Source organism: Podarcis cretensis, assembly GCF_951804945.1.
Source record: "Podarcis cretensis genome assembly, chromosome: 14".
Classification (NCBI taxonomy): Eukaryota; Metazoa; Chordata; class Lepidosauria; order Squamata; family Lacertidae; genus Podarcis; species Podarcis cretensis.
Window position 1 is genome coordinate 16,189,779 of NC_137183.1, and position 26,527 is coordinate 16,216,305.

The window sequence follows — 26,527 nt, forward strand, 5'->3', positions numbered from 1 at the left end:
CAAATTCCACTGTCAAACAGCTCTTACTGTCAGGAAGTTCTTCCTAATGTTTAGGTGGAATCTTCTTTCTCCAAACTACAAGAAAGAAGATTCCACCTAAACATTAGGAAGAACTTCCTGACAGAGCTGTTCGACAGTGGAATTTGCTGCCAAGGAGTGTGGTGGAGTCTCCTTCTTTGGAGGTCTTTAAGCAGAGGCTTGACAACCATATGTCAGGAGTGCTCTGATGGTGTTTCCTGCTTGGCAGGGGGTTGGACTCGATGGCCCTTGTGGTCTCTTCCAACTCTATGATTCTGTGATTCTATGATTTAAAATTCTATTTATTTATTTGAATTAATATACCGCCCTATACTCACAGATCTCAGGGTGGTTCACAGAAAAGATCACAATATATAAAATCAAAATAAGAATAACCCAATAACACGCGCCCCACCAACTACATAGGATGTCAATCAGGTCAACCAAAGGCCTGGTTTAAAAGGAACGTTTTTACCTGGTGCCTAAAGGTATAAAATGGAAGCACCAGGCAAACTTCCCTGGGGAAAGCATTCCATAGATGGGGAGCCACTGCAGAGAAGGCCTTTTTCTCGTGTTGCCACCCTCTGCACCTCTCAAGGAGGAGGCACACGAAGAAGGGCCTCAGAAGGTGATCTCACGGTACGGGTAGGTTTATATGGAAAGAGGCAGTCCTTGAGGTATTGCGGTCCTGAGCCGTTTAAGGCTTTGTAGTTCAAAACCAGCACTTTGAATGGGGCCCGGAAACTAATTGGTAGCCAATGCAGTCAGACTAGGATCGGTGTAATATGCACAAACCGTCTTGCTCCGGTGAGCAACCTGCCTGCTGAATTCTGCACTAGCTGAAGTTTCCGAAGCATCTTCAGAGGCAGCTTTACATATAACGCATTGCAGTAATCTAACCTTGAAGTTACCAGAGCATAGACAACAGTAGTTAGGCTATCCCTGTCCACATAGGGGTGTAGCTGCGTCACCGGCCGAAGCTGATAGAAGGCACTCTGGGCCACTGAGGCCACCTGAGCCTCGAGCGACAACAAATGATCCAGGAACACCCCCAAGCAGCGAACCAGCTCCTTCAGGGGAAGTGTAACCCCATCAAGAGCTGGAGCCCTCCCAGCCATCTGGTCTAGGGAACCACGCACTAGATTCTAGATACAAACACGCAATCACTTTCAAATCAATTTTGGTAACTTTCTAACATTATATAAAAACCGATTCTTGCTTCTCTTACAAACACCACCAGCCAGCAGCTTGGGGTGCATTATAGTTTCAGTTGGTTGCTACATATTGAATTATAAATGTCCTCCGTTAGGGGTACATATGTCTTTTCTTTGTCATTCAGGAAATACAGGGTGTCTTTGATAGCTGCTGGGTCAAATCCTTCTTGGGCTAACTGCACCTTCCGGTGTTTGAATGTTCCGGTGACCTCAATGGCATCCTGCAACAACAAGGGAAAAGGCAAAATTACAGTGCAATCCTATGCATGTTTACGCAAGTGTAAGGCACAGTATTCAGAGGGGCTTACTCTCAGGTAAACAGGATTGTAGCCTTAATATTATCAACTGGGCCATATCTTTACTGGAATCAACAAAAATGCCAAAAATAAAGACAAGTGTCTGAGCTCTCAAGAACTCTTTATCAGGGAAGATGTTACACAAAATATGAGGAAGTGGGGGGAAAGGAAAAGTACAAAGTTTGCCAAAAAAATAAAAAGGAAGTATAAAAATTAGTCTGGCTGGTGTAGCTATGAAGTCAGCTTTTAGGCTCATCTCCAAGGTGTAGGTTAAAGTTGAGTCCATCTCTGTTGGGTTTCAAGTTACACACCTAGGATTCTGAGACTAAGGACAGAATCGCACTGTACATTCAAAGCACACCCCACACATATTTAAAGCACATTGCTTCCCACAGAGAATCCTGGGAATTGTAGTTGCGTGTCGAGGTCCCCAGGTCCACCCCAATAACTCACACATCACACAGAAATTTTTGTTTAAGATTTCTGGCATAATTTTGGCCACAACTTTATTAAAATACAAATTTGTGAGTGGTTGCGTAGGCATTGGTTGCGACTATCTGCCCCCACCATGGGGGACAGACTGACATTCCGCACGATGCGAAAGTCAGAATGGGGGAATACACTTGGGGGTTACGCAGAGGAGGGAACCTGCCCTCACCCCAAATGCAACCAGGAGCTCATTGCTATGGCCCGAGCCCCCTTGTCAGAGTGGACAAGTAATAGTTAGCTCCCAAGTCCTTTAACGGAATCCCTTGCAGCAGCAGCATTAGAGGAGCAGGCACAGCCAATCCATGCCCCTCAACCAACCAAACCATAAACCAATGCCTAACCGCGAACCTTACAAGTTGTGACGATTTGCTACGCAGTAGGCAAAAATGGGACGCAGGTGGCGCTGTGGGTTAAAGCCTCAGCGCCTAGGGCTTGCTGATCGAAAGGTCGGCGGTTCGAATCCCTGCGGCGGGGTGCGCTCCCGCTGCTCGGTCCCAGCGCCTGCCAACCTAGCAGTTCGAAAGCACCTCCGGGTGCAAGTAGATAAATAGGGACCGCTTACCAGCGGGAAGGTAAACGGCGTTTCCGTGTGCGGCTTTGGCTCACCAGAGCAGCGATGTCACGCTGGCCACGTGACCTGGAAGTGTCTCCGGACAGCGCTGGCCCCTGGCCTCTTAAGTGAGATGGGCGCACAACCCCAGAGTCTGTCAAGACTGGCCCGTACGGGCAGGGGTACCTTTACCTTTACCTTTTAGGCAAAAACCAAATGGCCCCAGCCAATCAGCCAGATGGACAAAATTCCTACCAGGCCCTCGCTCCAAAGCAGACAACCCCATGACAGGCATAGCAAGGTCAAAGCAAACAACCCTATTCTAGGGAGGGGGGGGGGGGACGGGCAATCCAATGCACGGGCGAAAAGAGGAAGCCCTAGCCTCGTGCAAGGAGTTTTACTATTTCTGGCTGTCAATCAATAAATGGCAACATTAACTTCTTCCCAACAACAAGGGAAGCCCCAATCGCATCAGTGGCCAACGATCAATTAGCCCGTCCCCCAACTTTGGAGTGTCCTGGCGGCCCCCACCGCAACACGTGCTCTCCATGAAGGAGAACACGCTTTTCCCCCTCACAGAGCTACAATTCCTAATGATGATGATGATAATAATAATAATAATAATAATAATAATAATAATAATAATAATTTATTATTTATACCCTGCCCATCTGTCTGAGTTTCCCCAGCCACTCTGTGCAGCTTCCAATCAAGTGTTAAAAACAATACAGCATTAAATATTAAAAACTTCCCTAAACAGGGCTGCCTTCAGATGTCTTTTAAAAAGAAGATAGCTGCTTATTTCCTTCACATCTGAAGGGAGGGCGTTCCACAGGGCGGGCGCCACTACCGAGAAGGCCCTCTGCCTGGTTCCCTGTAACCTTACTTCTTGCAATGAGGGAACCGCCAGAAGGCCCTCGGTGCTGGATCTCAGTGTCTGAGCTGAACGATGGGGGTTGAGATGCTCTTTCAGGTATATAGGACCAAGGCCGTTTAGGGCTTTAAAGGTCAGCACCAACACTTTGAATTGTGCTCGGAAACGTACTGGGAGCCAATGGGAGATCTCTCAGGACTGGTGTTATGTGGTCCTGGCGGCCACTCCCAGTCACCAGTCTAGCTGCCGCATTCTGGGTTAATTGCAGTTTCCGGGTGACCTTCAAAGGTAGCCCCACATAGAGCACATTACAGTAATCCAAGCGGGAGATAACTAGAGTATGCACCTCTCTGGATTAAGTATCCTTAATCAACATTGCCCAAAGAAAAAGCACCCTCTCCTCCTTTGGCTTCCAGGATTCAGAGTCATACAGCCTCTGACTGTGGACATAGAACACATCCATCAGGGCTAGTTGCCACTGATAACATTATTCTTCATGAATTTAGAACCATAGAATTGTAGAATTTGAAGGGACCATGAGGGTCATCGAGTCCAACCCCCTGGCAGGCAGGAATCTTTTTGCCCAACATAGGGCTCGAACCCACGAGATCAAGAGTCTCAGGCTCTACTGACTGAGCTCCTCTTTTAATGCCATCCAAGCTGCTGGCCAACACCGCCCCTTGTGGGAGCAATTTCAAACGCACTGTGTTAAAAAGTACGGTATGTTCTTTTGTCCGTCCTCTTCCAACGTTTAGAATTCTAGTGTTATGATGCATAGGGAGAAAAACATTTCTCTGTCCTTTTTCTCCTTTTTATGCATCATTTTATACCTTTCTAAAGACGCCTGCTTCTTGGGAGGAAAGCAATGACAAACCTAGACAGCATCTTAAAAAGCAGAGACATCACCTTGCCAACAAAGGTCCATATAGTTAAAGCTATGGTTTTCCCAGTAGTGATGTATGGAAGTGAGAGCTGGACCATAAAGAAGGCTGATCACCGAAGAATTGATGCTTTTGAATTATGGTGCTGGAGGAGACTCTTGAGAGTCCCATGGACTGCAAGAAGATCAAACCTATCCATTCTGAAGGAAGTCAGCCCTGAGTGCTCACTGGAAGGACAGATCCTGAAGCTGAGGCTCCAATACTTTGGCCACCTCATGAGAAGAGAAGACTCCCTGGAAAAGACCCTGATGTTGGGAAAGATGGAGGGCACAAGGAGAAGGGGACGACAAAGGACAAGATGGCTGGATACTGTTCTTGAAGCTACCAGCATGAGTTTGACCAAACTGCGGGAGGCCGTGAAAGACAGGAGTGCCTGGCGTGCTCTGGTCCATGGGGTCATGAAGAGTCGGACATGACTAAACGACTAAACAACAACAACAACATCCTGTTGACTCTTGCTTGCCTTTTCTCTAAAAAAAAGCCTGAATGCCGTTATCAGTCTTCTTACAGGAGCGGTAGAATCATAGATGCGTAGATTCCTACCGTATTGTAACTTCCACTAATACTAGAACCTGTTCCATGGTGAAAATGGTCCTTAGTAAGGCAGACTTACCTGGATCCTCACGAAACAAGGCCTTGCATAAGCAGGCAGGTAGTCTACGACGTGTTTGTAGAGTTGTCCCCCATCAAATTCACAGCCGTCTGTTAGGCGTATGGATGCCATGCCTATCCTGCCCTCGTGACCTGCAAAGCAATCATTGGTGCTTGCGTTTCTTTTTTCTTTTTAAATCTTTATTGCATTTTAAAAATTACAAAGAAAGCATAAATTAAACATTACATCCAAATATTCAAAAATCAAAAGGAAAAATATAAAAAGAAAAGAAAAAAAGAAAAAGAAAAAAATGTAAATAATATAAAACGAAAAAGAATGAGTCAAGTACACTAATTGTTCAAAGGGTACAAACGGTAATTTGAATATTCTATACACCAGGTCTCAGAAATAAATACATTTGTAATCCTTATTTTCTTTCTTTCTTTATAGTCACTTTCTTTCTGTTCTGGAAAAACTAGTTTGAATCCCTGCTATATTAGTTGACTTCCCTCTATCCCTTTGCGGCTTCAACACTTCTCTTAAGTAACAAATATTATGTAATCATTTATTAAAATCAGTTTTTCCCATTGTATCTGTTGCTTGTGTTTCTAAACCACGTCTCAAGAAGTTCCTGATACAGCTTACTAGAAAATTTTTCGAACAGTGTAAATCATAAAAAACAGACTGTCTTGACAACTTGTCAAGTAGTCAAGGTATACTTGACTACCTCAGTATACCTGAAGTAGCGTCTCCACCCCCATCATGCAGCCCGGACACTGAGGTCCAGCTCCGAGGGCCTTCTGAAAGTTCCCTCACTGCGAAAAGTGAGGTTGCAGGGAACCAGGCAGAGGGCCTTCTTGGTAGTGGCGCCCACCCTGTGGAACGCCCTCCCATCAGATGCCAAGGAAATAAACAACTACAGTAGTACCTTGGGTTAAGTACTTAATTCATTCCGGAGGTCCGTTCTTAACCTGATACTGTTCTTAACCTGAAGCACCACTTTAGCTAATGGGGCCTCCCGCTGCCGCTGCACCGCCGGAGCACGATTTCTGTTCTCATCCTGAAGCAAAGTTCTTAACCCGAGGTACTATTTCTGGGTTAGCGGAGTCTGTAACTTGAAGCATCTGTAACCTGAGGTACCACTGTATCTGACTTTTAGAAGACATCTGAAGGCAGCCTTGTTTAGGGAAGTTTTTAACGTTTTGATGTTTTATCGTGCTTTTAATATTCTGTTGGGAGCCGTCCAGAGTGGCTGGGGAAACCCAGCCAGATAGGCAGGGTAACAACAACAACAACAACAACAACTTAACCCTTAGACCTTTTCTGTGCAAATCCAAATGAGTTGGAGAAGAAGACCATAGCTGCCTGAAGTCTACCGCTGCCCTACATCAAGAACATGAACTAGAAACAGCCAAATTATCAGGCCCATCTCTCCAGTTCGGTAAGTGCTTTGGGCACCTGGAGGTTTCAGCTGAACCACGGCTGTTTGACACTGTAGTCATGCTATGTGTGGGATGAGAGAGCTTCCTTGTACACATAGGTGAAAGGACTACAGTTTTTTAAGCCAAAACCTAAGGGGAAGGGGCTGGAATAGTCTTGATGGAACCAGCCTCCTCCCAGGGCTTCTAAGGTCTATGACCTTGAATGTTATTGACACAGGAGCCCCTAGCCAGGGCTGTGAAAACATGGTTGCATACTTTCTTCTGAGCTAATCTGTGCTTTTTGTCACTTGGAAAGGAACACCTGGCATTGAATACTGTTTACTCAAAGGATTTGTGGTTTGGGATAGAATATTTGGTGCTCACACCTGAATCTGCAAGATCGGCTCAAGTGTTTAGGAGAGATTCTGTCCCTGTGAACTTACGTCAGGTGGCAAATATATAGGATCTATCTAAAAGGGGTGAAAAGGTTTAGCCTAGGGATAATAAAAAAATGTGAAGGGTTACCACAAGTTGCTACTCTCCCCCTTGCTGCAAGACCACTTTGAAATTAGGCATTTCAGTCTTCTATTTGGTTTTTTAGGCCCAAGGGGAGCTGAGCTATATTTCCTCCATCTGCTGTAACATAATCTGAGGAGAGGATAAGGAACTCTGGACTATTATTCAGTTCTCTTGTTGGCGAAATCTTTCCCATGGCAATTAGGTGTTTACCTCTTCAACAGAGGTAGGTGAAAACAAAGGAAAGCAGCTTGAAGCACACTTGGTAATCAAGCTCTAAATGTCGGTGGCAGAAATGGAGCACCCAGCAAAAGACTCCTATTGTTTGCTATTTTTCCTTTTTCTTTTTTAAAAAAGACGTTTACTGAAAACATAACACATTTAATCACATAATCACATTTAATTCTTCTGATTGTTGTGCTTTGTAATGGTTTGTTTTATTGTTTTTAATGTTTGGTGTTTTATCGTGCTTTTTAATATTCTGTTGGGCAGGATATTACTATTACTATTATTATTATTATTAATGATAATAATTGTATTTTAAAATTTTGTATTCATTGCATTCATTTCTATATTTAATTGGGGGTGTTTCAATGCCCCAATGGAATTGTTATTGTGTATTTTAATTTGTATTGATCTTATGATTTGTAATTACAATTTTATTGATTTTATAATTGTAAACTGGTTAGATGCCATTTCAGCATATAAAGGGTATATAAATAAATACATATTTTTTTAAAAAATGTGCATAATTGTATAAATAGAACTTGTCGCTGATCTGTCTTTTATTCTTTTAGAGAAAAGAAAAGTATATAGTAAAATAAGGCTGCAATCCTTTGCACTTAGTCCTATAGAACTTAGTGTGGCTTTATGTTTGAGTAGACATGTATGCAGTGGTACCTTGGTTTACAAACTTAATCCATTCTGGAAGTCCGTTCTTAAACCAAAGCGTTCTTAAACCAAGGCGTGCTTTCCCATAGCAGCGGGGGACTCAATTTACAAATGGAACACACTCAACAGGAAGCAAAACATGTTCTTATTCCAAGGCAAAGTTCACAAACCAAAACACCTCCTTCTGGGTTTTGCAGCGTTCTTAATCCAAGTTGTTCATAAACTAAGCTGTTCTTAAACCAAGGTACCACTAAGTTAATATTTCTGTTCATACAAAATATCCACTTCTGTCACGGACTTCCCAATATTTAAAAATTGATTGCATTCATCCTAATTCAACTTCCCTTCTCTGCAACTCAAAATGTGTTTACAAATGCTGAAAAACAGTATTTGGTTTTGTCTAGAAAGTTAATGACTCCCTTCTCTGCTGCTATCTTTTTTTAATGTTGATACATTACTCTGCAATCATGGTTACAAAAAATTCAAATGTGTTATGAGGAAAATACAGAAGGTGGGACAGAGATCTTCTGATCACTTAGGGTGAGTGTTGAGGGAGTGTAGCAGCCACAATGATGGAAAGAAGGCCATTTTTCTCTCTCTTTTCAAGAAGCCACAAAACTATCACCTTTGACACCAGAGCATTCATACTATACCTGGAATGGGCACACCATATACATTTGCCTCCTGAATAAAGTTGATCAGTCCCAGAATATCTGCAACTTCAGTTGTAGCAACATTTTCTCCTTTCCATCTGAGATGGGGGGGGGCAGCAGGGGAGAAAATCCCATTAAAGCAAACAAACTCAGAGCAAGTAACATTGCAAAATAATGGACACTTGCGCCACTTTCCTTTGCAGAGATGTAGCCATACAAATTAAGTAACTAACCTGCAAGTAATATAGGTAAAGGGTAAAGGGACCCCTGACCATTAGGTCCAGTCGCAGACGACTCTGGGGTTGTGGTGCTCATCTCGCTTTATTGGCCGAGGGAGCCGGCGTACTGCTTCCGGGTCATGTGCCCAGCAGGACTAAGCCGCTTCTGGCGAACCAGAGCAATGCACGGAAACGCTGTTTACCTTCCCGCCGGAGTGGTACCTATTTATTTACTTGCAATTGCTTACGAACTGCTAGGTTGGCAGGAGCTGGGACCGAGCAATGGGAGCTCACCCCGTCACGGGGATTCGAACCGCCGACCTTCTGATCAGCAAACCCAAGAGCCTCAGTGGTTTAGACCACAGGGCCTAATGGCCACCCTGGGTGGGTGGGGCTAGTTCAGAGCCTGAGACCATATAAACCTCTGGAAGATGCCCCAAACTGAACTTCTGACTAGCTACCACATAGGGAAATGGATTTCCAAATCCATGGAAATGTTTTCCGGGTTCAGCTTTTGTGGCTCCAGCCCTGACACAATAATACGGAACCCCCTCTTCAAGGCCATTTCATGTTGCCATTTCTGCAGGTCAGTATGTGGACTGACTTGGAATAAGTCCACACATTCATCTGCTGATTGTTGGCATCACTAAGTGATGACTTGCATGTTGGTGCTACCCATTTCTGACAGAATATTTTTCATTGTAAGCTCACATATTCAGTAAGAGGTCAACAAAAGAGGGTGTGTGTGTGTGTGTGTGTGTGTGAGAGAGAGAGAGAGAGAGAGAGAGAGAGGTGTGTGTGTTTGTCCCCCAACCTGCACAGTGACATGATCACTCAAATTCTCTGCTGCACATCATCTTTCTGATGAGCTGCATACATTAAAAGGTAAAGAGACCCCTGACCATTAGGTCCAGTCGTGGCCGACTCTGGGGTTGTGGCGCTCATCTCGCTTTATTGGCCAAGGGAGCCGGCGTACAGCTTCCGGGTCATGTGGCCAGCATGACTAAGCCGCTTCTGGCGAACCAGAGCAGCACACGGAAACACCGTTTACCTTCCCGCTGGAGTGGTACCTATTTATCTACTTGCACTTTGACGTGCTTTCGAACTGCTAGGTTGGCAGGAGCAGGGACTGAGCAACAGGAGCTCACCCTGTCGTAGGGATTCAAACCACTGACCTTCTGATCGGCAAGTCCTAGGCTCTGTGGTTTAACCCACAGCGCCACCCGTGTCCCTTGCTGCATACATTAAGAACCCACAATTATTTGCTTTCACCTTTTAAAGGTCATAAATATACATAAAAAGCCAACAAACCGGAATGTGTCTCCAACTCGGTCATGGAAATAAATGAAGTTGTTATGGTCAATCATTAAAAGATCACCACTGTTGAAATATAAATCCCCTTTCTGGAACACATCTCTGAGCTTTTTCTTTTCAGTCTGGCTCTTGGCTCCCACATATCCACTAAATGGTGCAAACCGTGTTATTTTACAAACTAACAGTCCCACTTCACCTGTAGGGAACAAAAAACAACAACAAGCAAGTATAAAAAGGCAGCCCCATATTGGGAAGTTTTTAAGGCCTGATGTTTCACTCTGTTTTGTTATATTCTGTTGGAAGCCGCCCAGAATGGCTGGGACAACCCAGTCAGATGGGCTGGGTACAATCTATGTATCAATCTATCTATTATTACATTTGTTAATTGCTTTAAAAAATAAATTATCTCTCGCTTGGACTACTGCAATGCGCTCTATGTGGGGCTACCTTTGAAGGTGACCCGGAAACTACAATTAATCCAGAATGTGGCAGCTAGACTGGTGACTGGGAGCAGCCGCCGAGACCATATAACACCGGTCTTGAAAGACCTACATTGGCTCCCAGTACGTTTCGGAGCACAATTCAAAGTGTTGGTGCTGACCTTTAAAGCCCTAAACAGCCTCGGTCCAGTATACCTGAAGGAGTGTCTCCACCTCCATCGTTCTGGCCGGACGCTGAGGTCCAGCACCGAGGGCCTTCTGGCAGTTCCCTCGCTGCAAGAAGCCAAGTTACAGGGAACTAAGCAGAGGGCCTTCTCAGTAGTGGCACCCGCCCTGTGGAATGCCCTCCCACCAGATATCAAAGAGAAAAATAACTACCAAACTTTTAGAAGACATCTAAAGGCAGCCCTGTTTAGGGAAGCTTTTAATGTTTAATAGTAGCACCTTAAAGACCAACTAAGTTAGTTCTTGGTATGAGCTTTCGTGTGCATGCACACTTCTTCAGATATCTGAAGAAGTGTGCATGCACACGAAAGCTCATACCAAGAACTAACTTAGTTGGTCTTTAAGGTGCTACTGGAAGGAATTTTTTTTGTTTTGACTATGGCAGACCAACACGGCTACCTATCTGTAAATGTTTAATAGGTTATTGTATTTTAGTGTTTTGTTGGAAGCCGCCCAGATGGGCGGGGTATAAATAAATTATTACTATTATTATTATTATTATTATTATTATTATTATTATTATTATTAAATTAATGAGATAAAATAAAACAGACAAAACCAATCAAAACCCTCAAATTTAAAACAATGTATCATACAAAATACCCAAAATGCTCATCTAATAATGTAATATTGACAAGTCCTAGTCACCCCAGATAAACACCACCGTAGAGGAAGGCTCTCTTAGTTACAAAACATTTGAGTGAATATAAAGGTCTTAGTGACGGTTAGTGACGGTGTCAGGCATGTTTCCTTGGGGATAGTGTTTCACAGATGGAGTTGTTTCGTTCACAAGTAGGGAATTTGTGGCCTTCCAGATGTTGCTAGACTGCAATTCCCATCAGCTACAGTGAGCATGGCCAGGGTTCAGGGATGATGGGAGCTGCAGTCCAGCAACCTTTAAAAGGCCTATTGTTTTCCGCACTTCAAAATGATGTGCAAACAAGGCCTACTAAAATGGCAGCTCAAAAAAATAGCAGCACTGAATTTTACCGGCAAATAAAGAAGTAAAACATATGTACCTTTAGGAACTTTTATACAGTAGCCATCTTCATTTCGGAAAGGTTCATCTTTCTCTACATCATATTTAATCAGGTCATAGCGCATTATTTTCTAATGAAAATGGTGATGATGATGATAATGATTATTATTATTAATTGAATTTATATACTGCCCTATACCCAGAGGTCTCATATACATCACATTTACATATACATTGCATTTTTCTTCATACAGACCCCCAATACTGTTTATATAAAAAAAGAGAACACTTTAAGCATCATATACGTGCATGGAAGTGCGGTGGACTTCTTCAGCTGGTGCACTTAGAAGCAGCGACGGCTGCTGCGCTACCTTGAACATCAGCTGTTAGGCGGTGAGGCTAAGCAGCTCAACAAAGCCCCACTGCCCCTCCGGCTTGCGAGGAGATCCCCCCTGGAGCCTGAAGAGGTCCTCTTTGGGATCTGAGGCAGGTCTCCTTGCGAGTCACTAGGACTCTCCAGGGTGCTCCCCATTTTATGTGATTTCGCAAAAACACAGGGGCCTGGAACGGAACCCCACCTGTATTAATACAGAGGTTCAGATCATGATGCATGGATTCTGTTAGTGTGAGCTTCTGACAACGTTGTTGTATCTTCAAAATTAAACAAGCTTTGTAAATATTGTTATATATACATATTCAATCTGAAGTATCATGTCTAATCTTGGTAAACAGGGACCACTGAAACACATTTTCACTTACCTTATGCAAATAATTTAATCTTCCCACGGCTCCGATTTTCCCAGTATAGTTCACAAAGCCTACATTGCCTTCCGTGGCTGCGTAAAACTCAAAAATGCGTATGTTTCCAAACCTCCGGATGAATTCCCTCCAAACGTCAGCCCTTAAGCCATTACCCAAGGCAATTCTTACCCTATGGTTGTGATCGTTATCTTTCTGGAAATAAAAGGAAGAACTCATGATACCAGAAGGGCATTAACAGTGTTCAGTAGAGAATGAGCTAGCCATATTGCAGTATTTTATACATGCAAAAAGTAATCCACACTCGTCAGCAGAAGGTGGAGGCTTCTATGAGAAGCACAGGGAGCTGCCTTATAAAGGATTGGAATAATAATAATAATAATAATAATAATAATAATAATAATAATAATATATTGTTTATACCCCGTCCATCTGGCTGGGTTTCCCCAGCCACTCTGGGTGGCTCCAAACAGAATATTAAAAACACAATAAAACATCAAACATTAAAAACTTCCCTAAACAGGGCTGCCTTCAGATGTCTTCTAAAAATCAAATAGTTGTTTATTTCCTTGACATCTGATGGGAGGACGTTCCACAGGGCGGGCGCCACTATCAAGAAGCCCCTTTGCGTGGTTCCCTGTAACCCCACTCCTCGCAGGGGGGGAACCGACAGAAGGCCCTCGGAGCTGGACCTCAGTGTCCTGGCTGAGTGATGGGGTGGAGATGCTCCTTCAGGTATACTGGGCCAAGGTCGTTTAGGGCTTTCAAGGTCAGCACCAACACTTGGAATTGTGCTTGGAAACGTACATCAAAAGTCAGAATTGTCTTATCAAAACCAATGGTGCCCGTTCCCAGGGGCAAAAGTGGGCAGAGAAACCAATGCAAATCTTTACTGTGCCTTATACTGAGTCTGAGCATAGGTCCATCTAGCTCAGGGCTGTCTACACTGACTGGCAAGTGCACTCAGGGGGGTGGGGTCTCTCCCAGCCCTAACTTGGACATGCTGGGGATAGAACTAAGGAGCTTCTATATGCAAGGCAGTTGCTCTACCACCAAGCTACGACATCCTGTTGTACAACAGGCAAGTTTCTACATACTTCCTTCTCTTTCCTCCATCCAGAAAAACAAGAGTCATTATTCAGAGTTCAAGGACTGTCAGGGGAGAGATTTCATCAGGCAAGGCCTTGCCCCACCCTCTAGTCTCTGCTTCTCAATCCGTACTGTATTGTTTTATGTACAGTGGTACCTCGGATTGGGACGCGGGTGGCGCTGTGGGTTAAACCACAGAGCCTAGGACTTGCTGATCAGAAGGTCGGCGGTTCAAATCCCCGCGACGGGGTGAGCTCCCGTTGCTTGGTCCCTGCTCCTGTCAACCAAATAATTCAAAAGCACAAAGTGCAAGTAGATAAATAGGTACCGCTCCGGCGGGAAGGTAAACGGCGTTTCCGTGTGCTGCTCTGGTTTGTCAGAAGCAGCTTATTCATGCTGGCTACATGACCCGGAAGCTGTCTGCGGACAAACGCCGGCTCCCTTGGCCAATAAAGCCGCAACCCCAGAGTCGGTCACGACTGGACCTAATGGTCAGGGGTCCCTTTACCCTTTACCTTTACCTCGGGTTACATACGCTTCAGGTTACAGACTCCGCTAACCCAGAAATAGTACCTTGGGTTAAGAACTTTGCTTCAGGATGAGAACAGAAATCACGCGGCGCGGCAGCAGCGGCAGGAGGCCCTATTAGCTAAAGTGGTGCTTCAGGTTAAGAACAGTTTCAGGTTAAGAACGCACATCGAGAACGAATTAAGTACTTAACCCGAGGTACTACTGTACTGTGGCTTGCCATTGTTTTATTGATTATAGTTTAGAAATTATTTATTGGAACTGTTGAGTGGATTTCTGTTTAACTTTTATATGTTGACATTATTATTTTATACTGTTCTAATGATTGTTGAATGTTACTTTTTTGATGTAGGTTGCTTATTTTAAAATTTTGTTTTATTGTCACATTTCTGTATTGCTTTAGATTGTTATAAGATGTACATTTTTTCTTTCTTCAGCTTGTAAACCGCCTTGAGTATTGTAAGATAGAAAGACGGTATACAAATTGAAAAGATGAAAAGGACACTCTAGGACACAAGGTTGGGGGCAGTGAGACTTCTGAATGACAGCTACTGGAAGACACAGGAGGAGAGAGGACTCTTGTGCTCAAATCCTGTTCAAGAGTTTTCCCCACATGAATCTAGTTGGCTACTAGATTAGCAAGACAAAGGAGATGGTGTTGGACTTTCGGAGGAAGAGAGGAGAACTAGCCCCGCTGTACATCGGGGAGGGCTGTGTGGAGAGAGACTCTACCTTTAAATTCCTAGGAGTTTATCTCAGTGAAGACCTTACTTGGAAAATCAATACAACCCAGGTGGTTAAGAAAGCCCAACAGAGACTCCATCTCCTCAGAGTATTGCGAAAGAATGATGTCAATCAACATTTGATGATCTCCTACCGGTCCACAATAGAAAGTGTCCTTTCATAGTGCATCACGGTGTGGTACGCTGGTTTGACATCAACTGATAGGAAGTGCCTACAGGGGGCGGTGAATACAGCACAAGATATTATGGGCTGTCCCGTGAATCCGCTGGATGACACCGCGGAAGAATGTTGCCTCAGGAGAGTGAGGAAAATTCTCAGGGATGATTCACACCCTAGCCGGCACTTTCTTGATCTCCTGCCCTTGAGCAGAAGATATAGAAGCATGATTAGTTCACACCAACAGGGTAAAGAACTGCTTTTATCCATGGGCTGTTAGGCTGCTGAATGAAAAGATAATAACAGGGCAACTGACTTTAGGGTTTGGTGGGTGTGCGTCAGTAAACAAGAGGAATTAAGACCTGAGAGCTGAGTGGGGGGTGCTCGTCGAATCTCAATGTATACAAGTTGTACAAGTGACAATAAAGTACAGTGGTACCTAGGGTTAAGAACTTAATTCGTTCTGGAGGTCTGTTCTTAACCTGAAACTGTTCTTAACCTGAGGTACCACTTTAGCTAATGGGGCCTCCTGCTGCCGCAACTGCGCAATTTCTGTTCTCATCCTGAAGCAAAGTTCCTAACCTGAGGTACTATTTCTAGGTTAGTGGAGTCTGTAACCTGATGCGTCTGTAACTCAAGGTACTACTCTATTTCATATTTATTTCAATTTCAATTTACTGTGAGAACAGGATGCTGGACCAGATGGTCCTTGGTCTGATCCAGCGGGTTCTTCTTATGTTCTATCCACATGACACCACAATGGCTAGCTTTGGTCCTTCCATGTATTTCCCCCCCGCTCTTGCTTCTTTGACCATGGGAGTCCTGAGATTAATTTTTCCGCTTAAAAAGCTTCTCTAGGGGTGAGCTATTATTAACCCGCCGTCCGTCCCTCTGTTTTCCATTCATCCCTTTCCCCCTGAGTAAAGGAGATGACGCAAAATAAAGGCGGCAAAGGTTAGATCTGAGCTATGATCAAATCCAAAAGGAATCGCACCACAAAAATAATGTGCTTTTTTAAAAAGTCTGGTTATGAACCACTTACAATGTACTGATATTTGTTTATTTTTTTCCTGTTAACATTTCAAATATATGTAACTCTGAAAGGACTGTGATTTTTTTGGTGTCCCACATATATTTTGTCTCAGTTAATAAAATTCCTTTAAAGATAAAATAAAAAACCAATGCACCTGTAAACAGGGAGAGTGGAACATGAGAAAACGCTGTTACTGAGTGCAGCCGAACCCATGACGGAGCCTTCTCAGTAGAGGCCCCGGGTTTATGGAATGCCTTGCCTGGTGAGGTGTATGTGAACCCCTCATTCTTAACATTTAGGCAAAACATTACTGTTTCACCTTAGCATTCAGTGGCTAAATGATAATATTTCTGGCAATTCTGAAATCATCAGTTGTGAGGGTACGTGGTTGTCATCGTTGTTTAAACAAAAATGTTTTTAAATTGTATTGTTTTAACAGTTTGCCTCCCTGGGCTCCTTTGGATGGAAACACAAGATGACAATCGAAAAAATAACTTTTTTGTGTGTGTTGCCTAACATTGTGATCTTTATATTTATGTAAAAAAAACCCAACAGTTCTCGCTCCTCCTGTTTCTGTCATGGAAATTAAGCTCCGTGGTTCCCCTTTAATGATCTGTACTGCTAAAGAGTTTTATAACACCCGCAGGAAAAGCAAATCGCATCGCTAAAAGCAGGTGGCGCTGTGGGTTAAAGCCTCAGCGCCTAGGGCTTGCCGATCGAAAGGTCGGCAGTTCGAATCCCTGCGGCGGGGTGCGCTCCCGCTGCTCAGTCCCAGCGCCTGCCAACCTAGCAGTTCGAAAGCACCTCCGGGTGCAAGTAGATAAATAGGGACCGCTTACCAGCGGGAAGGTAAACGGCGTTTCCGTGTGCGGCTCTGGCTCTGGCCAGAGCAGCGATGTCACGCTGGCCACGTGACCCGGAAGTGTCTCCGGACAGCGCTGGCCCCTGGCCTCTTAAGTGAGATGGGCGCACAACCCCAGAGTCTGTCAAGACTGGCCCGTACGGGCAGGGGTACCTTTACCTTTACCTTTACTGCTAAAGAGTTTTATAACACCCGCAGGAAAAGCAAATCGCATCGCTAAAAGCCACCTTGTTTTGTATTACACCCTCATTATCACAAATATACATCTGTGGGCTTTATTCCCGGCTTTGAAGTGATTTCCTTGGATCAGGTAACTGAGCACGCCAACTTTGACAACAGTCTATGCCCCCGCCGCTGCTGCTCAGAGCTTAATTAAATTCTTAAAATGGCTGGCATAAAAGTCAGCTGGTTTTTGTAACTCTTCACTGGAGAGTTTTCTGTTGGAGGAAATGTGCAGAGTGTTCTTCCAGACACGACTGAAAATCCTTGCTGAACCACTATATTCATACTGCAAAACATAGGTAAAGGTAAAGGGACTCCTGACCATTAGGTCCAGTCGTGGCCGACTCTGGGGTTGTGGCGCTCATCTCGCTTTACTGGCCGAGGGAGCCGGCGTACAGCTTCTGGGTCATGTGGCCAGCATGACTAAGCCACTTCTGGCGAACCAGAGCAGTGCACAGAAACGCCGTTTACCTTCCCGCCAGAGTGGTACCTATTTATCTACTTGCACTTTGATGTGCTTTCGAACTGCTAGGTTGGCAGGAGCAGGGACCGAGCAACGGGAGCTCACCCTGTTGCGGGGATTCGAACCGCCGACCTTCTGACTGGCAAGTCCTAGGCTCTGTGGTTTAACCCACAGCACCACCCACGTCCCTTACGCAAAACATATTAACTGCAAGCAAATACAGGAACCTGTCTTAAGATAGAGATAGGTAGAGGAACTCAGTTTTCAGTTAGCATCCGTTAGTTTAGCCCCCAACTTTAGCTCTCTTTCCTTCTGGAACAGATCCCTTAACATTTCTTCCAGTGAGATTCATGTGTCTCTATACTTAGAGTCACATGACACCAGGTTTTGCTTCCTGAACCGGGCTCTAAAGACTGCTCATTTGATATCCCAAAGGATTGCTGGAGCCATTTATTTCTGTTTGGTTTGCAGCCAAACAGACTGAGGCAGGTGTAAACTTCCCACTATTCAGTTTAATTGCGTATTAACTGGAAAACCTGGTGTTCAATTAGCTACGCCCCTAAGGAAGATTAAATAAATAAAGTGTTCAGCTCGTGTTTTAAGCTCATGCATATCTCTGCTTGCAACCAAATGCAGCCATTTAAGCCACAATTTCCCTTGCTTAAATAGTGCGTACAAAACTCAAATCTAATAGAGTGGTACCTTGGTTCTCAAACGCTTTGGTACTCAAACAACTTGGAACCCAAACACTGCAAACCCGGAAGTAAGTGTTCTGGTTTGCGACATTTTTTCGAAAGTCGAGTGTGCTCTGTTTTGAGTGCCACACTTCCGTTTTGAGTGTTACGCTGAGGTCTGTCTGTTTTTGCTATTTATTTTGCTTTTTTATTTTTGCGGTTCTTTTTGTTTTGTTTTTGTGACTGTGTGGAACCCACTTCAGCTACTGATTGATGATTGTGTGACTGCAGTACATTGTTTATTGCTTTCATTTGATGGATCAATGGTCTCGTTAGATAGTAAAATTCGTGTTAAATTGCTGTTTTAGGGGTTGTTTTTAAAAGTCTGGAACGGATGAATCCATTTTGCATTACTTTCTATGGAAAAGCGAGCCTTGGTTTTGGAACGTTTTGGTTTTGGAAAGGACTTCCGGAACGGATTAAGTTTGAGAACCAAGGTACCATTGTACTGTTCTACAACTGGCATGTAAAGTGAACAGAGGGAAATATCTTGACCGTGGTATACCTATGGGGGTTCACCTTCCTCTCAGAGATTCTAGATCCCTCTGCACCATTTGACTTATTTGTTTAATAAATTTTTAAGCTGCGTTAGAAGAACGGTCTATTTTCTTTCAAAAACTGATTCTGCCCACCTAAGCACTGCTTGGCCATGGTGTCACAAAGGTGCTTTAAGGGGTGCTGTTTATAGAGTCAAGCTCAGCAATGCAATTGTGCCTGTATTCAGAGCTGCAGAGCTTTAAGGTCCTGAAAGACAACCCAGATACAGAAGACAATTTAGTCCGCCATAATCTATAGACTCCACCTCCCACCACTTGCAATGGACAATGCAGAGTGGGGTTGCTGGAGGTGCTTCAATTGGCATTGCACCAGCAAGTATTCTTATGCGGAACATTCCTGGTAGATTCCAGTCCCTCCTACAGTGCAAAGGGCAGCTGAGAAACTAAAAATTAAATTTCTTAGAATCGTTTAAGTTTCTGATGTACAAAGTCCACGGTACCTTAATTTACCTCCAGCTTGCATAACTTGTGATCCAAGCCAACTGCAGCCTACCAGCTATGGACTGCAGCCTGACAAACCTTTTGTTTTTGTAGCTACAGAAAAGCAGTAGAACAGAAGGTTTCTGAAGTTTCTGATGGGCTGTCATGTATAGCCGGTGGAATTAGATTCAGGTTGGAGCAAGAGGGGAAACCTCAGGTCCGGGGACTTAAATGCATCCCTCCTTGTCTCTCTGGCCTTTGGGACTTTCCCCAGGTCACAACCCACATAGGCCCTGATTCACTCCCTCCTCAAGTGCTTTTGTCTGGCTAGAATGTGCCCACGACCTCTGATAATGTCTCTTGTGGTCTGGATGGAAGGAGCTGGGTACATGAGTGTTATGTACTGAAGTTCTCACCCTGGGCCAGCAGGGGGATAGATAGTTCAGGTCCACATATGCAAATAAGGGATCGAAAGTGACATTAGTGATTGGATAGTTACAGAAAGTTGTTACAGTTACGTTGTACTGGAGCTCTATATAAGCAGGCTTACTGAACCCTTCAGTTCAGTTCTGTTCTGGCCTGTGAATAAACAAGAGCTGTTTGAAGAATCGCTGTGACGTCTGATATGTTCACCCACAATTTAACAATGAGAGCATGTGGCAACCAGCCTACCATACAAAAGGGAAATTCACTTCCATTGCTCTGCCCACTTTTGCCTTTGGCTCCACTAATAATAATAATAATAATAATAATAATAATAATAATAATATTTCATTTATACCCCGCCCATCTGGCTGGGTTGTACAGCTTCAGGACATAAAAGCATAATAAAACATCAAACATTAATAGTGACAATCTGATCCAATATAAAAGTCACAATAATGTTAAAATAAACAACTTATATCAGACAAAGCAACATTCAACAATCCATCAGAGTCTAATACTAAACAGTAAAATTGGTATGTTGCCCTTGGGAGGTTTTCCGGAAGGGAATGTGGCCCTTGGCGTGAAAAGCATTCCCCCCCCCCCCCCGGCTTAGAGAGTCACAAGTTGTGCAAGAGCGGCTTTAATCCGGAACAGCTGTGGATCCAACAAATGAACTTGGCCCAAGTCTTTCTTTAGAATTAATTTCACCATCTAAGAAACGGGCCTCTTTCGAGTTCATGTGAAGGTACAGATTTTAATTTTTTTTACAGAAGCTGTTATGTACTGAAGTTCTCACCCTGGGCCAGCAGGGGGATACTGTAGATAGTTATGCAAATAAGGGATCAAAAGTTGTTACAGTAAAGTACTGGAGCTCTATATAAGCAGGCTGGCTGAACCCTTCAGTTCAGTTCTGTTCTGGCCTGTGAATAAACAAGAGCTGTTTGAAGAATCGCTGTGTCGTCTGATATGTTCACCCACAACTTAACAGAAGCCACAAGTGCTAACAAACCATATATATAATACTATAAATAAATAAATAAATAAATAAATAAGGCATTGAATCAAGAGCAGTTCTAACAATATCTGTAGAAGCTCTCTGTCTGTCTGTCTGTCTGTCTGTCTGTCTGTCTCTCTCTCTCTCTCTCTCTCGCACACACACACACACACACATACACAGATGTCAGAGGAATAACTTACCTTGGGCACATTGCATAAATAGCGAAGCACCTCTCCGATGTACTGTATGACAGTTACGTTGTATTTTCTGCAGTCATCCCAAAACTGGGTAGCTGAAAATTTTGAACGTAATGCAAGAGTAGCACCTACAAGCAAACGAGGCAGTGGAATTAGACACTAACACACATACCCCTACTGAAGGATATACCGTATTTTTCCATGTATAACACCCCCACCGTGTATAAGACGCCCCCTATTTTGGGGGCTGCAACCAATCACCCGGCCCGTGTATAAGACGAGCCCTGTTTTCAAACATTATTTTTGAGTAAAAAACCCCTAGTCTTATACACAGAAAAGTACGGTGTGTATCATCTTCTGATGCTGCTGTGGGAAAAGTGCAAGCAGTCCTAAAGGACTGCACATTCCTGTCTGAGAGCCCATGTACAGGACCGGGTGGCAGAATTCTGGACTGCGCCAGTTCAGAATACAGTCTCACATTTCTGAACGCTCCCCTGCGTAAAAGTGTTGTGTGTAGTAACGCAGAACCGTTGAGCAGACACTTTGCTAAAAACTCATTCCGCCATCTTTGAGCCTGTGTGATGGGTAATCGTAGACACACCCACATAGTCCCTCCCTGGAAATTGTGCTTATAGATCAACTCCTCAGGCATACCGCACCCTCCTGAAATTCTCAGAACCCTGTGAATCGGCAGTGCATGGAAAAGGTACAAACAACTGGCTTACGGCATGGTCAAAGCTAACGCAATCAAGGTTTTAAAAGGACAACTCACTAAATCAGGGATGGGGAACCTGTGGTTCTCTGGATGTTGTTAAGACTCCCATCTTTGAAGGTGACCCGGAAACTGCAATTAATCCAGAATGCGGCAGCTAGACTGGTGACTGGGAGTGGCCGCCGGGACCACATAACACCGGTTCTGAGAGATTTGCATTGGCTCCCAGTACGTTTCCGAGCACAACTCAAAGTGTTGGTGCTGACCTTTAAAGCCCCAAATGGCCTCGGTCCTGTATACAGTACCTGAAGGAGTGTCTCCACCCCCATCGTTCAGCCCGGACACTGAGATCCAGCGCCGAGGGCCTTCTGACAGTTCCCTCATTGCGAGAAGTGAGATTACTGGGAACCAGACAGAGGGCCTTCTCGGTAGTGGCGCCCACCCTGTGGAATGCCCTCCCTTCAGATGTGAAGGAAATACGCAGCTATCCTATCTTTAAAAGACATCTGAAGGCAGCCCTGTTCAGGGAAGTTTTTAATATTTAATGCTGTACTGTTTTTAACACTTGATTGGGAGCCGCCCAGAGTGGCTGGGGAAACTCAGCCAGATGGGCGGGGTATAAATAATAAATTATTATTATATTATTATTATTATCTCTCACCAGTGCTAGCCAGCACTACCAATAGGCAGGAATGATGGGAACTGAACTTCCAACAATATCCGGGAAGGCAAGAAGTTCCCATGCCTGCAGCAAATCCTAATTTGTTTCCACTCAGTTCAAACGGTATTGTCCCTGAATGAGCAGCATCAAAACGTATTTCTGTCAGTTTGCACCCATAGTTATTTCTCCAAGAGCCTCTAAGGGCATGTGGTGTGGGAGCTGTTCCCTTGCGTCAAGATCCCAGGTACCTTCGGGGAAATGTATATGAAGGAACGATGGGGGCAAGGGCCAACAAATGCTGATTCTACACTCCTGGCTCAGTTCGGTGGCTAGAAGCCGAGTAAACATGCTACAGTGGAAGCTCATTGCGTGTCGAGGTCCCCAAGCCGCCCCAATAAAACACAATTCACACAGAATTTTTTTGTTTAAGGTTTTTGGCATAATTTTGGTCACAACTTTATTAAAATACAGTGGTACCTCGGGTTAAGTACTTAATTCGTTCTGGAGGAATGTTCTTAACCTGAAACTGTTCTTAACCTGAAGCACCACTTTAGCTAATGGGGCCTCCTGCTGTTGCCGTGCCACCGGAGCATGATTTCTGTTCTTATCCTGAAGCAAAGTTCTTAACCAGAGGTAATATTTCTGGGTTAGTGGAGTCTGTAACCTGAAGCGTATGTAACCTGAAGCATATGTAACTCGAGGTACCACTGTACAGAAAATGTGAGTGGTTGCTTAGGCATTGGTTGCGACTATCTGTCCCCGCCTGGGGACAGACTGACATTCGCCCGCCCGCGAAAGTAAGAAAGGGAAAACATTTTGGGGAGAAAGATGGAGCTGGGAACCATGCCCTCACCTCTCCCCAAATGCTCCCAGGGGCTCTTGCATGGCCCTAGCCCCTTGACAGGGGTTTGGACAAAAGCATGGCGAGCCCCTGGGTTCCTTTAACGGAATACCCTTGCAGCAACAGCACTGGAGGGGCAGGCACAGCCAATCCATGCTCCTCCACCGAACCAATTTATAAAAACCAGTGCCTAACTGCAGCCTTACAAGTTGTGACGATTTGCTACGCAGTAGACAAAAACCAAATGGCACCAGCCAATCAGCCAAATGGACAAAATTCCTACCAGGCCCCTGCCCCACGACAGGCATAGCAAGGTCTGTGCGAACAACCCTAAATATAGGGAGGGTGGGAGGATAATCTGATGCGTGCAGTGAAAAGAGGAAGCTCAACGTTGCGTGCAGGGAATATAAAACTTCTTGGCTGTCAATCATTAAATGGCAACATCAAATTCTCCCCAACGACAAGAGGAGCCCAACTGCAATGGTGGCTAACTACCTTTACCCGCCCAGCAACAGTGAGATGTCTTGTAAGACCCCACTGCAACACATGCTCTCCATGAAGGAGAACACGCTTTCCAAAACAAAGTCAAGTTATTAATCCAACTAAGCCCCGCTTACCTTGCAGGATGCAGCCATGTACCCCAATTAAAAGGGCAGCACTATGATAGAGTGGCAGAGCGGTATAGATAACATCTGCTGAAGTAACACCGCTGGCAATGATCAGACCACAGGCCAATAATGTGCGTTCATGGGTAATCAACGCAGCTTTCGGGAGACCTGTGTGAAGAGAAAAGTTTTGTTTTTCATTAGACGGGAAACAAGTACAGTTGTACCTTGGATCCCGAACATCTTGCAAGCATAGCTGTCAATCGTCCCTTATTTGGCGGGAAACTCCCTTATCCCAGCGCCGTGTCCCACTGCTGTCCCTTATGGATGATGTCCCTTAAATTTCCCGGGTTTCAAAGGAAGCAGCTCCTCTCCCTCCCTCCCTGCTGGCCAGGGAGGAGGGAGGCTCCAACTGTGTTGCTTGGCTGCGTTGCTCACCCAATAAGGAGTCTAAGAACGACTGGGGGGTGGAGCTTGCATGCCATGTGCCAATCAAATCGGCCGCGTTGCCTGGGGACTCACCTTTGCTCAGCGCTTCTCAGTGGAGAGGTGACGGTGGTTATCCTTGCTGCATCCCCTTTGCCGGGTTGCTGCACTGTGGGAACCACCGCTTGAGGCTTCGTTTGGCTGCTGGCTGGGCGTTCTGCCTTTGGCTCGGACAGGCTAAGAAGCTGAACATACCTGTGCTTGGAAAATCCCTTATTTTGGCTGTTGATCCCTTATTTTGGAGGCTGCTGGTCCCTTATTTTCAAATCTGTAAGTTGACAGCTATGCTTGCAAGTCAAACATTTTGACTCCTGAACGCCGCTAACCAGGAAATGAGTGTTCTTTTGAACTCGAATGTCCCACAGGTCTTCCACGGTTTCCGATTGGCTGCAGCAGCTTCCTGCAGCCAATTGGAAGCCGTGCCTTGGTTTCCAAATGTTTTGGAAGTCGAACGGACTTCTGGAACGGATTCTGTTCGACTTCCAAGGTACCATTGTACAGGGCAATGACATCTATGAACCTACTATAACGATTTCCAAACCTCTAATAACCAGAAAAGGCTTTATATGCCAATTCATCTCCTACACCTTATCCTCATTATTAAAATCTCCGTTCGTGTAACAAACAAACAAAAAAACTCTCATGTTAGGGAGAAGGCTAAGTTAGGACACATTCGCAACATGTATTTAAAGCACCATAGTAAAGGTAAAAGGACCCCTGACCATTAGGTCCACTCGTGGCCGACTCTGGGGTTGTGGCGCTCATCTCGCTTTACTGGCCGAGGGAGCCGGCGTACAGCTTCCGGGTCATGTGGCCAGCATGACTAAGCCGCTTCTGGCGAACCAGAGCAGCGCACGGAAACGCCATTTACCTTCCCGCCAGAGCGGTACCTATTTATCTACTTGCACTTTGATGTGCTTTTGAACTGGGTTGGCAGGATCTGGGACTAGGTTGGCAGGATCTGGGACCGAGCAATGGGAGCTCACCCCGTCGTAGGGATTCAAACCGCCGACCTTCTGATTGGCAAGTCCTAGGCTCTGAGGTTTAACCCACAGCGCCACCCGCGTCCCTAAAGCACCATAATGCCACTTTAAACAGTTGTGGCTTCCCCCAAATAATTCTGGGAGCTGTAGTTTGTTAAGGGTGCCTCAAGTTGTTAGGCGGCTCCTATTCCACTTCCAGGATTCCCTGAGAAGATTGATTGTTAAACAACTTTGGGAACCGAAGAGATAGTCATAATTAACGTTTGTTGGTTGTTTTCAGTGGGACTAAAATGTAGCCGACTTAGCTTGCATCCAACCTGGGGTATTACTGTTTTTTTCATCCAAAAGAAACCGTTCAAAAAACAACAATGCTCTCTTTCGTTAGTAGAGCAGTCCCACATCCATGGGCATAGCCAGGATTTTTGTTTGGTGGGGGGGAGGGCAGGCCTTTTGTTGGGGCAGAACCTCAATTAGCTATGTATTTTTACTGATTTTGAGGGGGGGCAGCTGCCTGACCCCCCTCAGCTATGCCCATGCCTTACATATGCTTTTGTTTGCAAACTACCACATTGCTTAATACACAGCTACAGTTTTGTCTCCCAAGCTTCAGACACTTTGGAGACACTGTTCTTTTCCTCAGGCACTTTCAGTGAAGTTTTGCAATATGTCAATTTGATTTCCTCGTAAGATATTTTAAAACCAGCCAGTGAATAAAATAAGCCAGCTGCAATTCTGTACAGCCAGTTCCCTGGAAATCAGTCCCACTGAATTAAACAGGATTTATTTCTGCATAGGGTTGACTGTAGACCAAGGAATCCCTAATTTGTGGGGTTTTTAAAAATTACTGTACCTGTAGTCCCAGAGGTATATATGTACAGGGCAGGACTTTTAAAAGTGACATTTGATCTCCAGGACACTGGAATAGGCTCATCTGAAGCAGCATCCATTTTGTCAATGAAACTGTCGATCCCCTCTGTCTCGGAGGTCCTGCTTAAGTAATAGATAGTCACATTCTCTTCCTTCAGGACTGGAAGCACTTCTTCAATGGCTGATGCTAATTCTTTAAGGAGGAGAGAAGAAATGGTTATTTGAAGGGGGGGGGGAAAGGCCCATTATTCAATAAAGGTTTGCGCTGTGATATTTTACTCTGAAATGTTTTTGTAGTACTCTTCATAGCATGGCCAGATGCAGGGAGGGAAAAAGGAAAGGAAAAAGAAAAGAGTTGTGTAGAAGGAGGGAATTTCAGGAGCTGTAGCTTCGAAACCTCAGAAAAGTCATATGCCGTTGCTCATTTCCACAATGGCGGAACAAATAGCACGGAACAAAACCTGAAAGCTATGTGGGAGATCAGCTTTTGGTGAAAAGGAGAATACAGGTCATCAAGTTACATTGTGGTCATGTTAAATGCCACTCACATATAC

The 26,527-nt window shown here is 44.6% G+C and overlaps 1 protein-coding gene across 1 annotated transcript in view; it reads right to left on the minus strand.

Annotated features, from left to right (window-relative positions):
• Positions 1-307: 307 nt before the first annotated feature.
• SLC27A2 (solute carrier family 27 member 2) overlaps positions 308-26,527 on the minus strand; it is a 36,007-nt gene continuing 9,787 nt past the window's right edge. Inside the window, exons 2-10 of the mRNA XM_079954274.1 lie at positions 25,957-26,166; positions 23,650-23,808; positions 20,822-20,946; positions 12,391-12,585; positions 11,672-11,762; positions 9,985-10,183; positions 8,456-8,553; positions 4,996-5,126; positions 308-1,453 (exon numbers count right to left, since the gene is read on the minus strand). Of these exons, the coding sequence (XP_079810400.1) occupies positions 1,277-1,453; positions 4,996-5,126; positions 8,456-8,553; positions 9,985-10,183; positions 11,672-11,762; positions 12,391-12,585; positions 20,822-20,946; positions 23,650-23,808; positions 25,957-26,166 (1,385 nt within the window). The 3' untranslated portion in view covers positions 308-1,276. The remainder of the gene's footprint in view (positions 1,454-4,995; positions 5,127-8,455; positions 8,554-9,984; positions 10,184-11,671; positions 11,763-12,390; positions 12,586-20,821; positions 20,947-23,649; positions 23,809-25,956; positions 26,167-26,527) is intronic.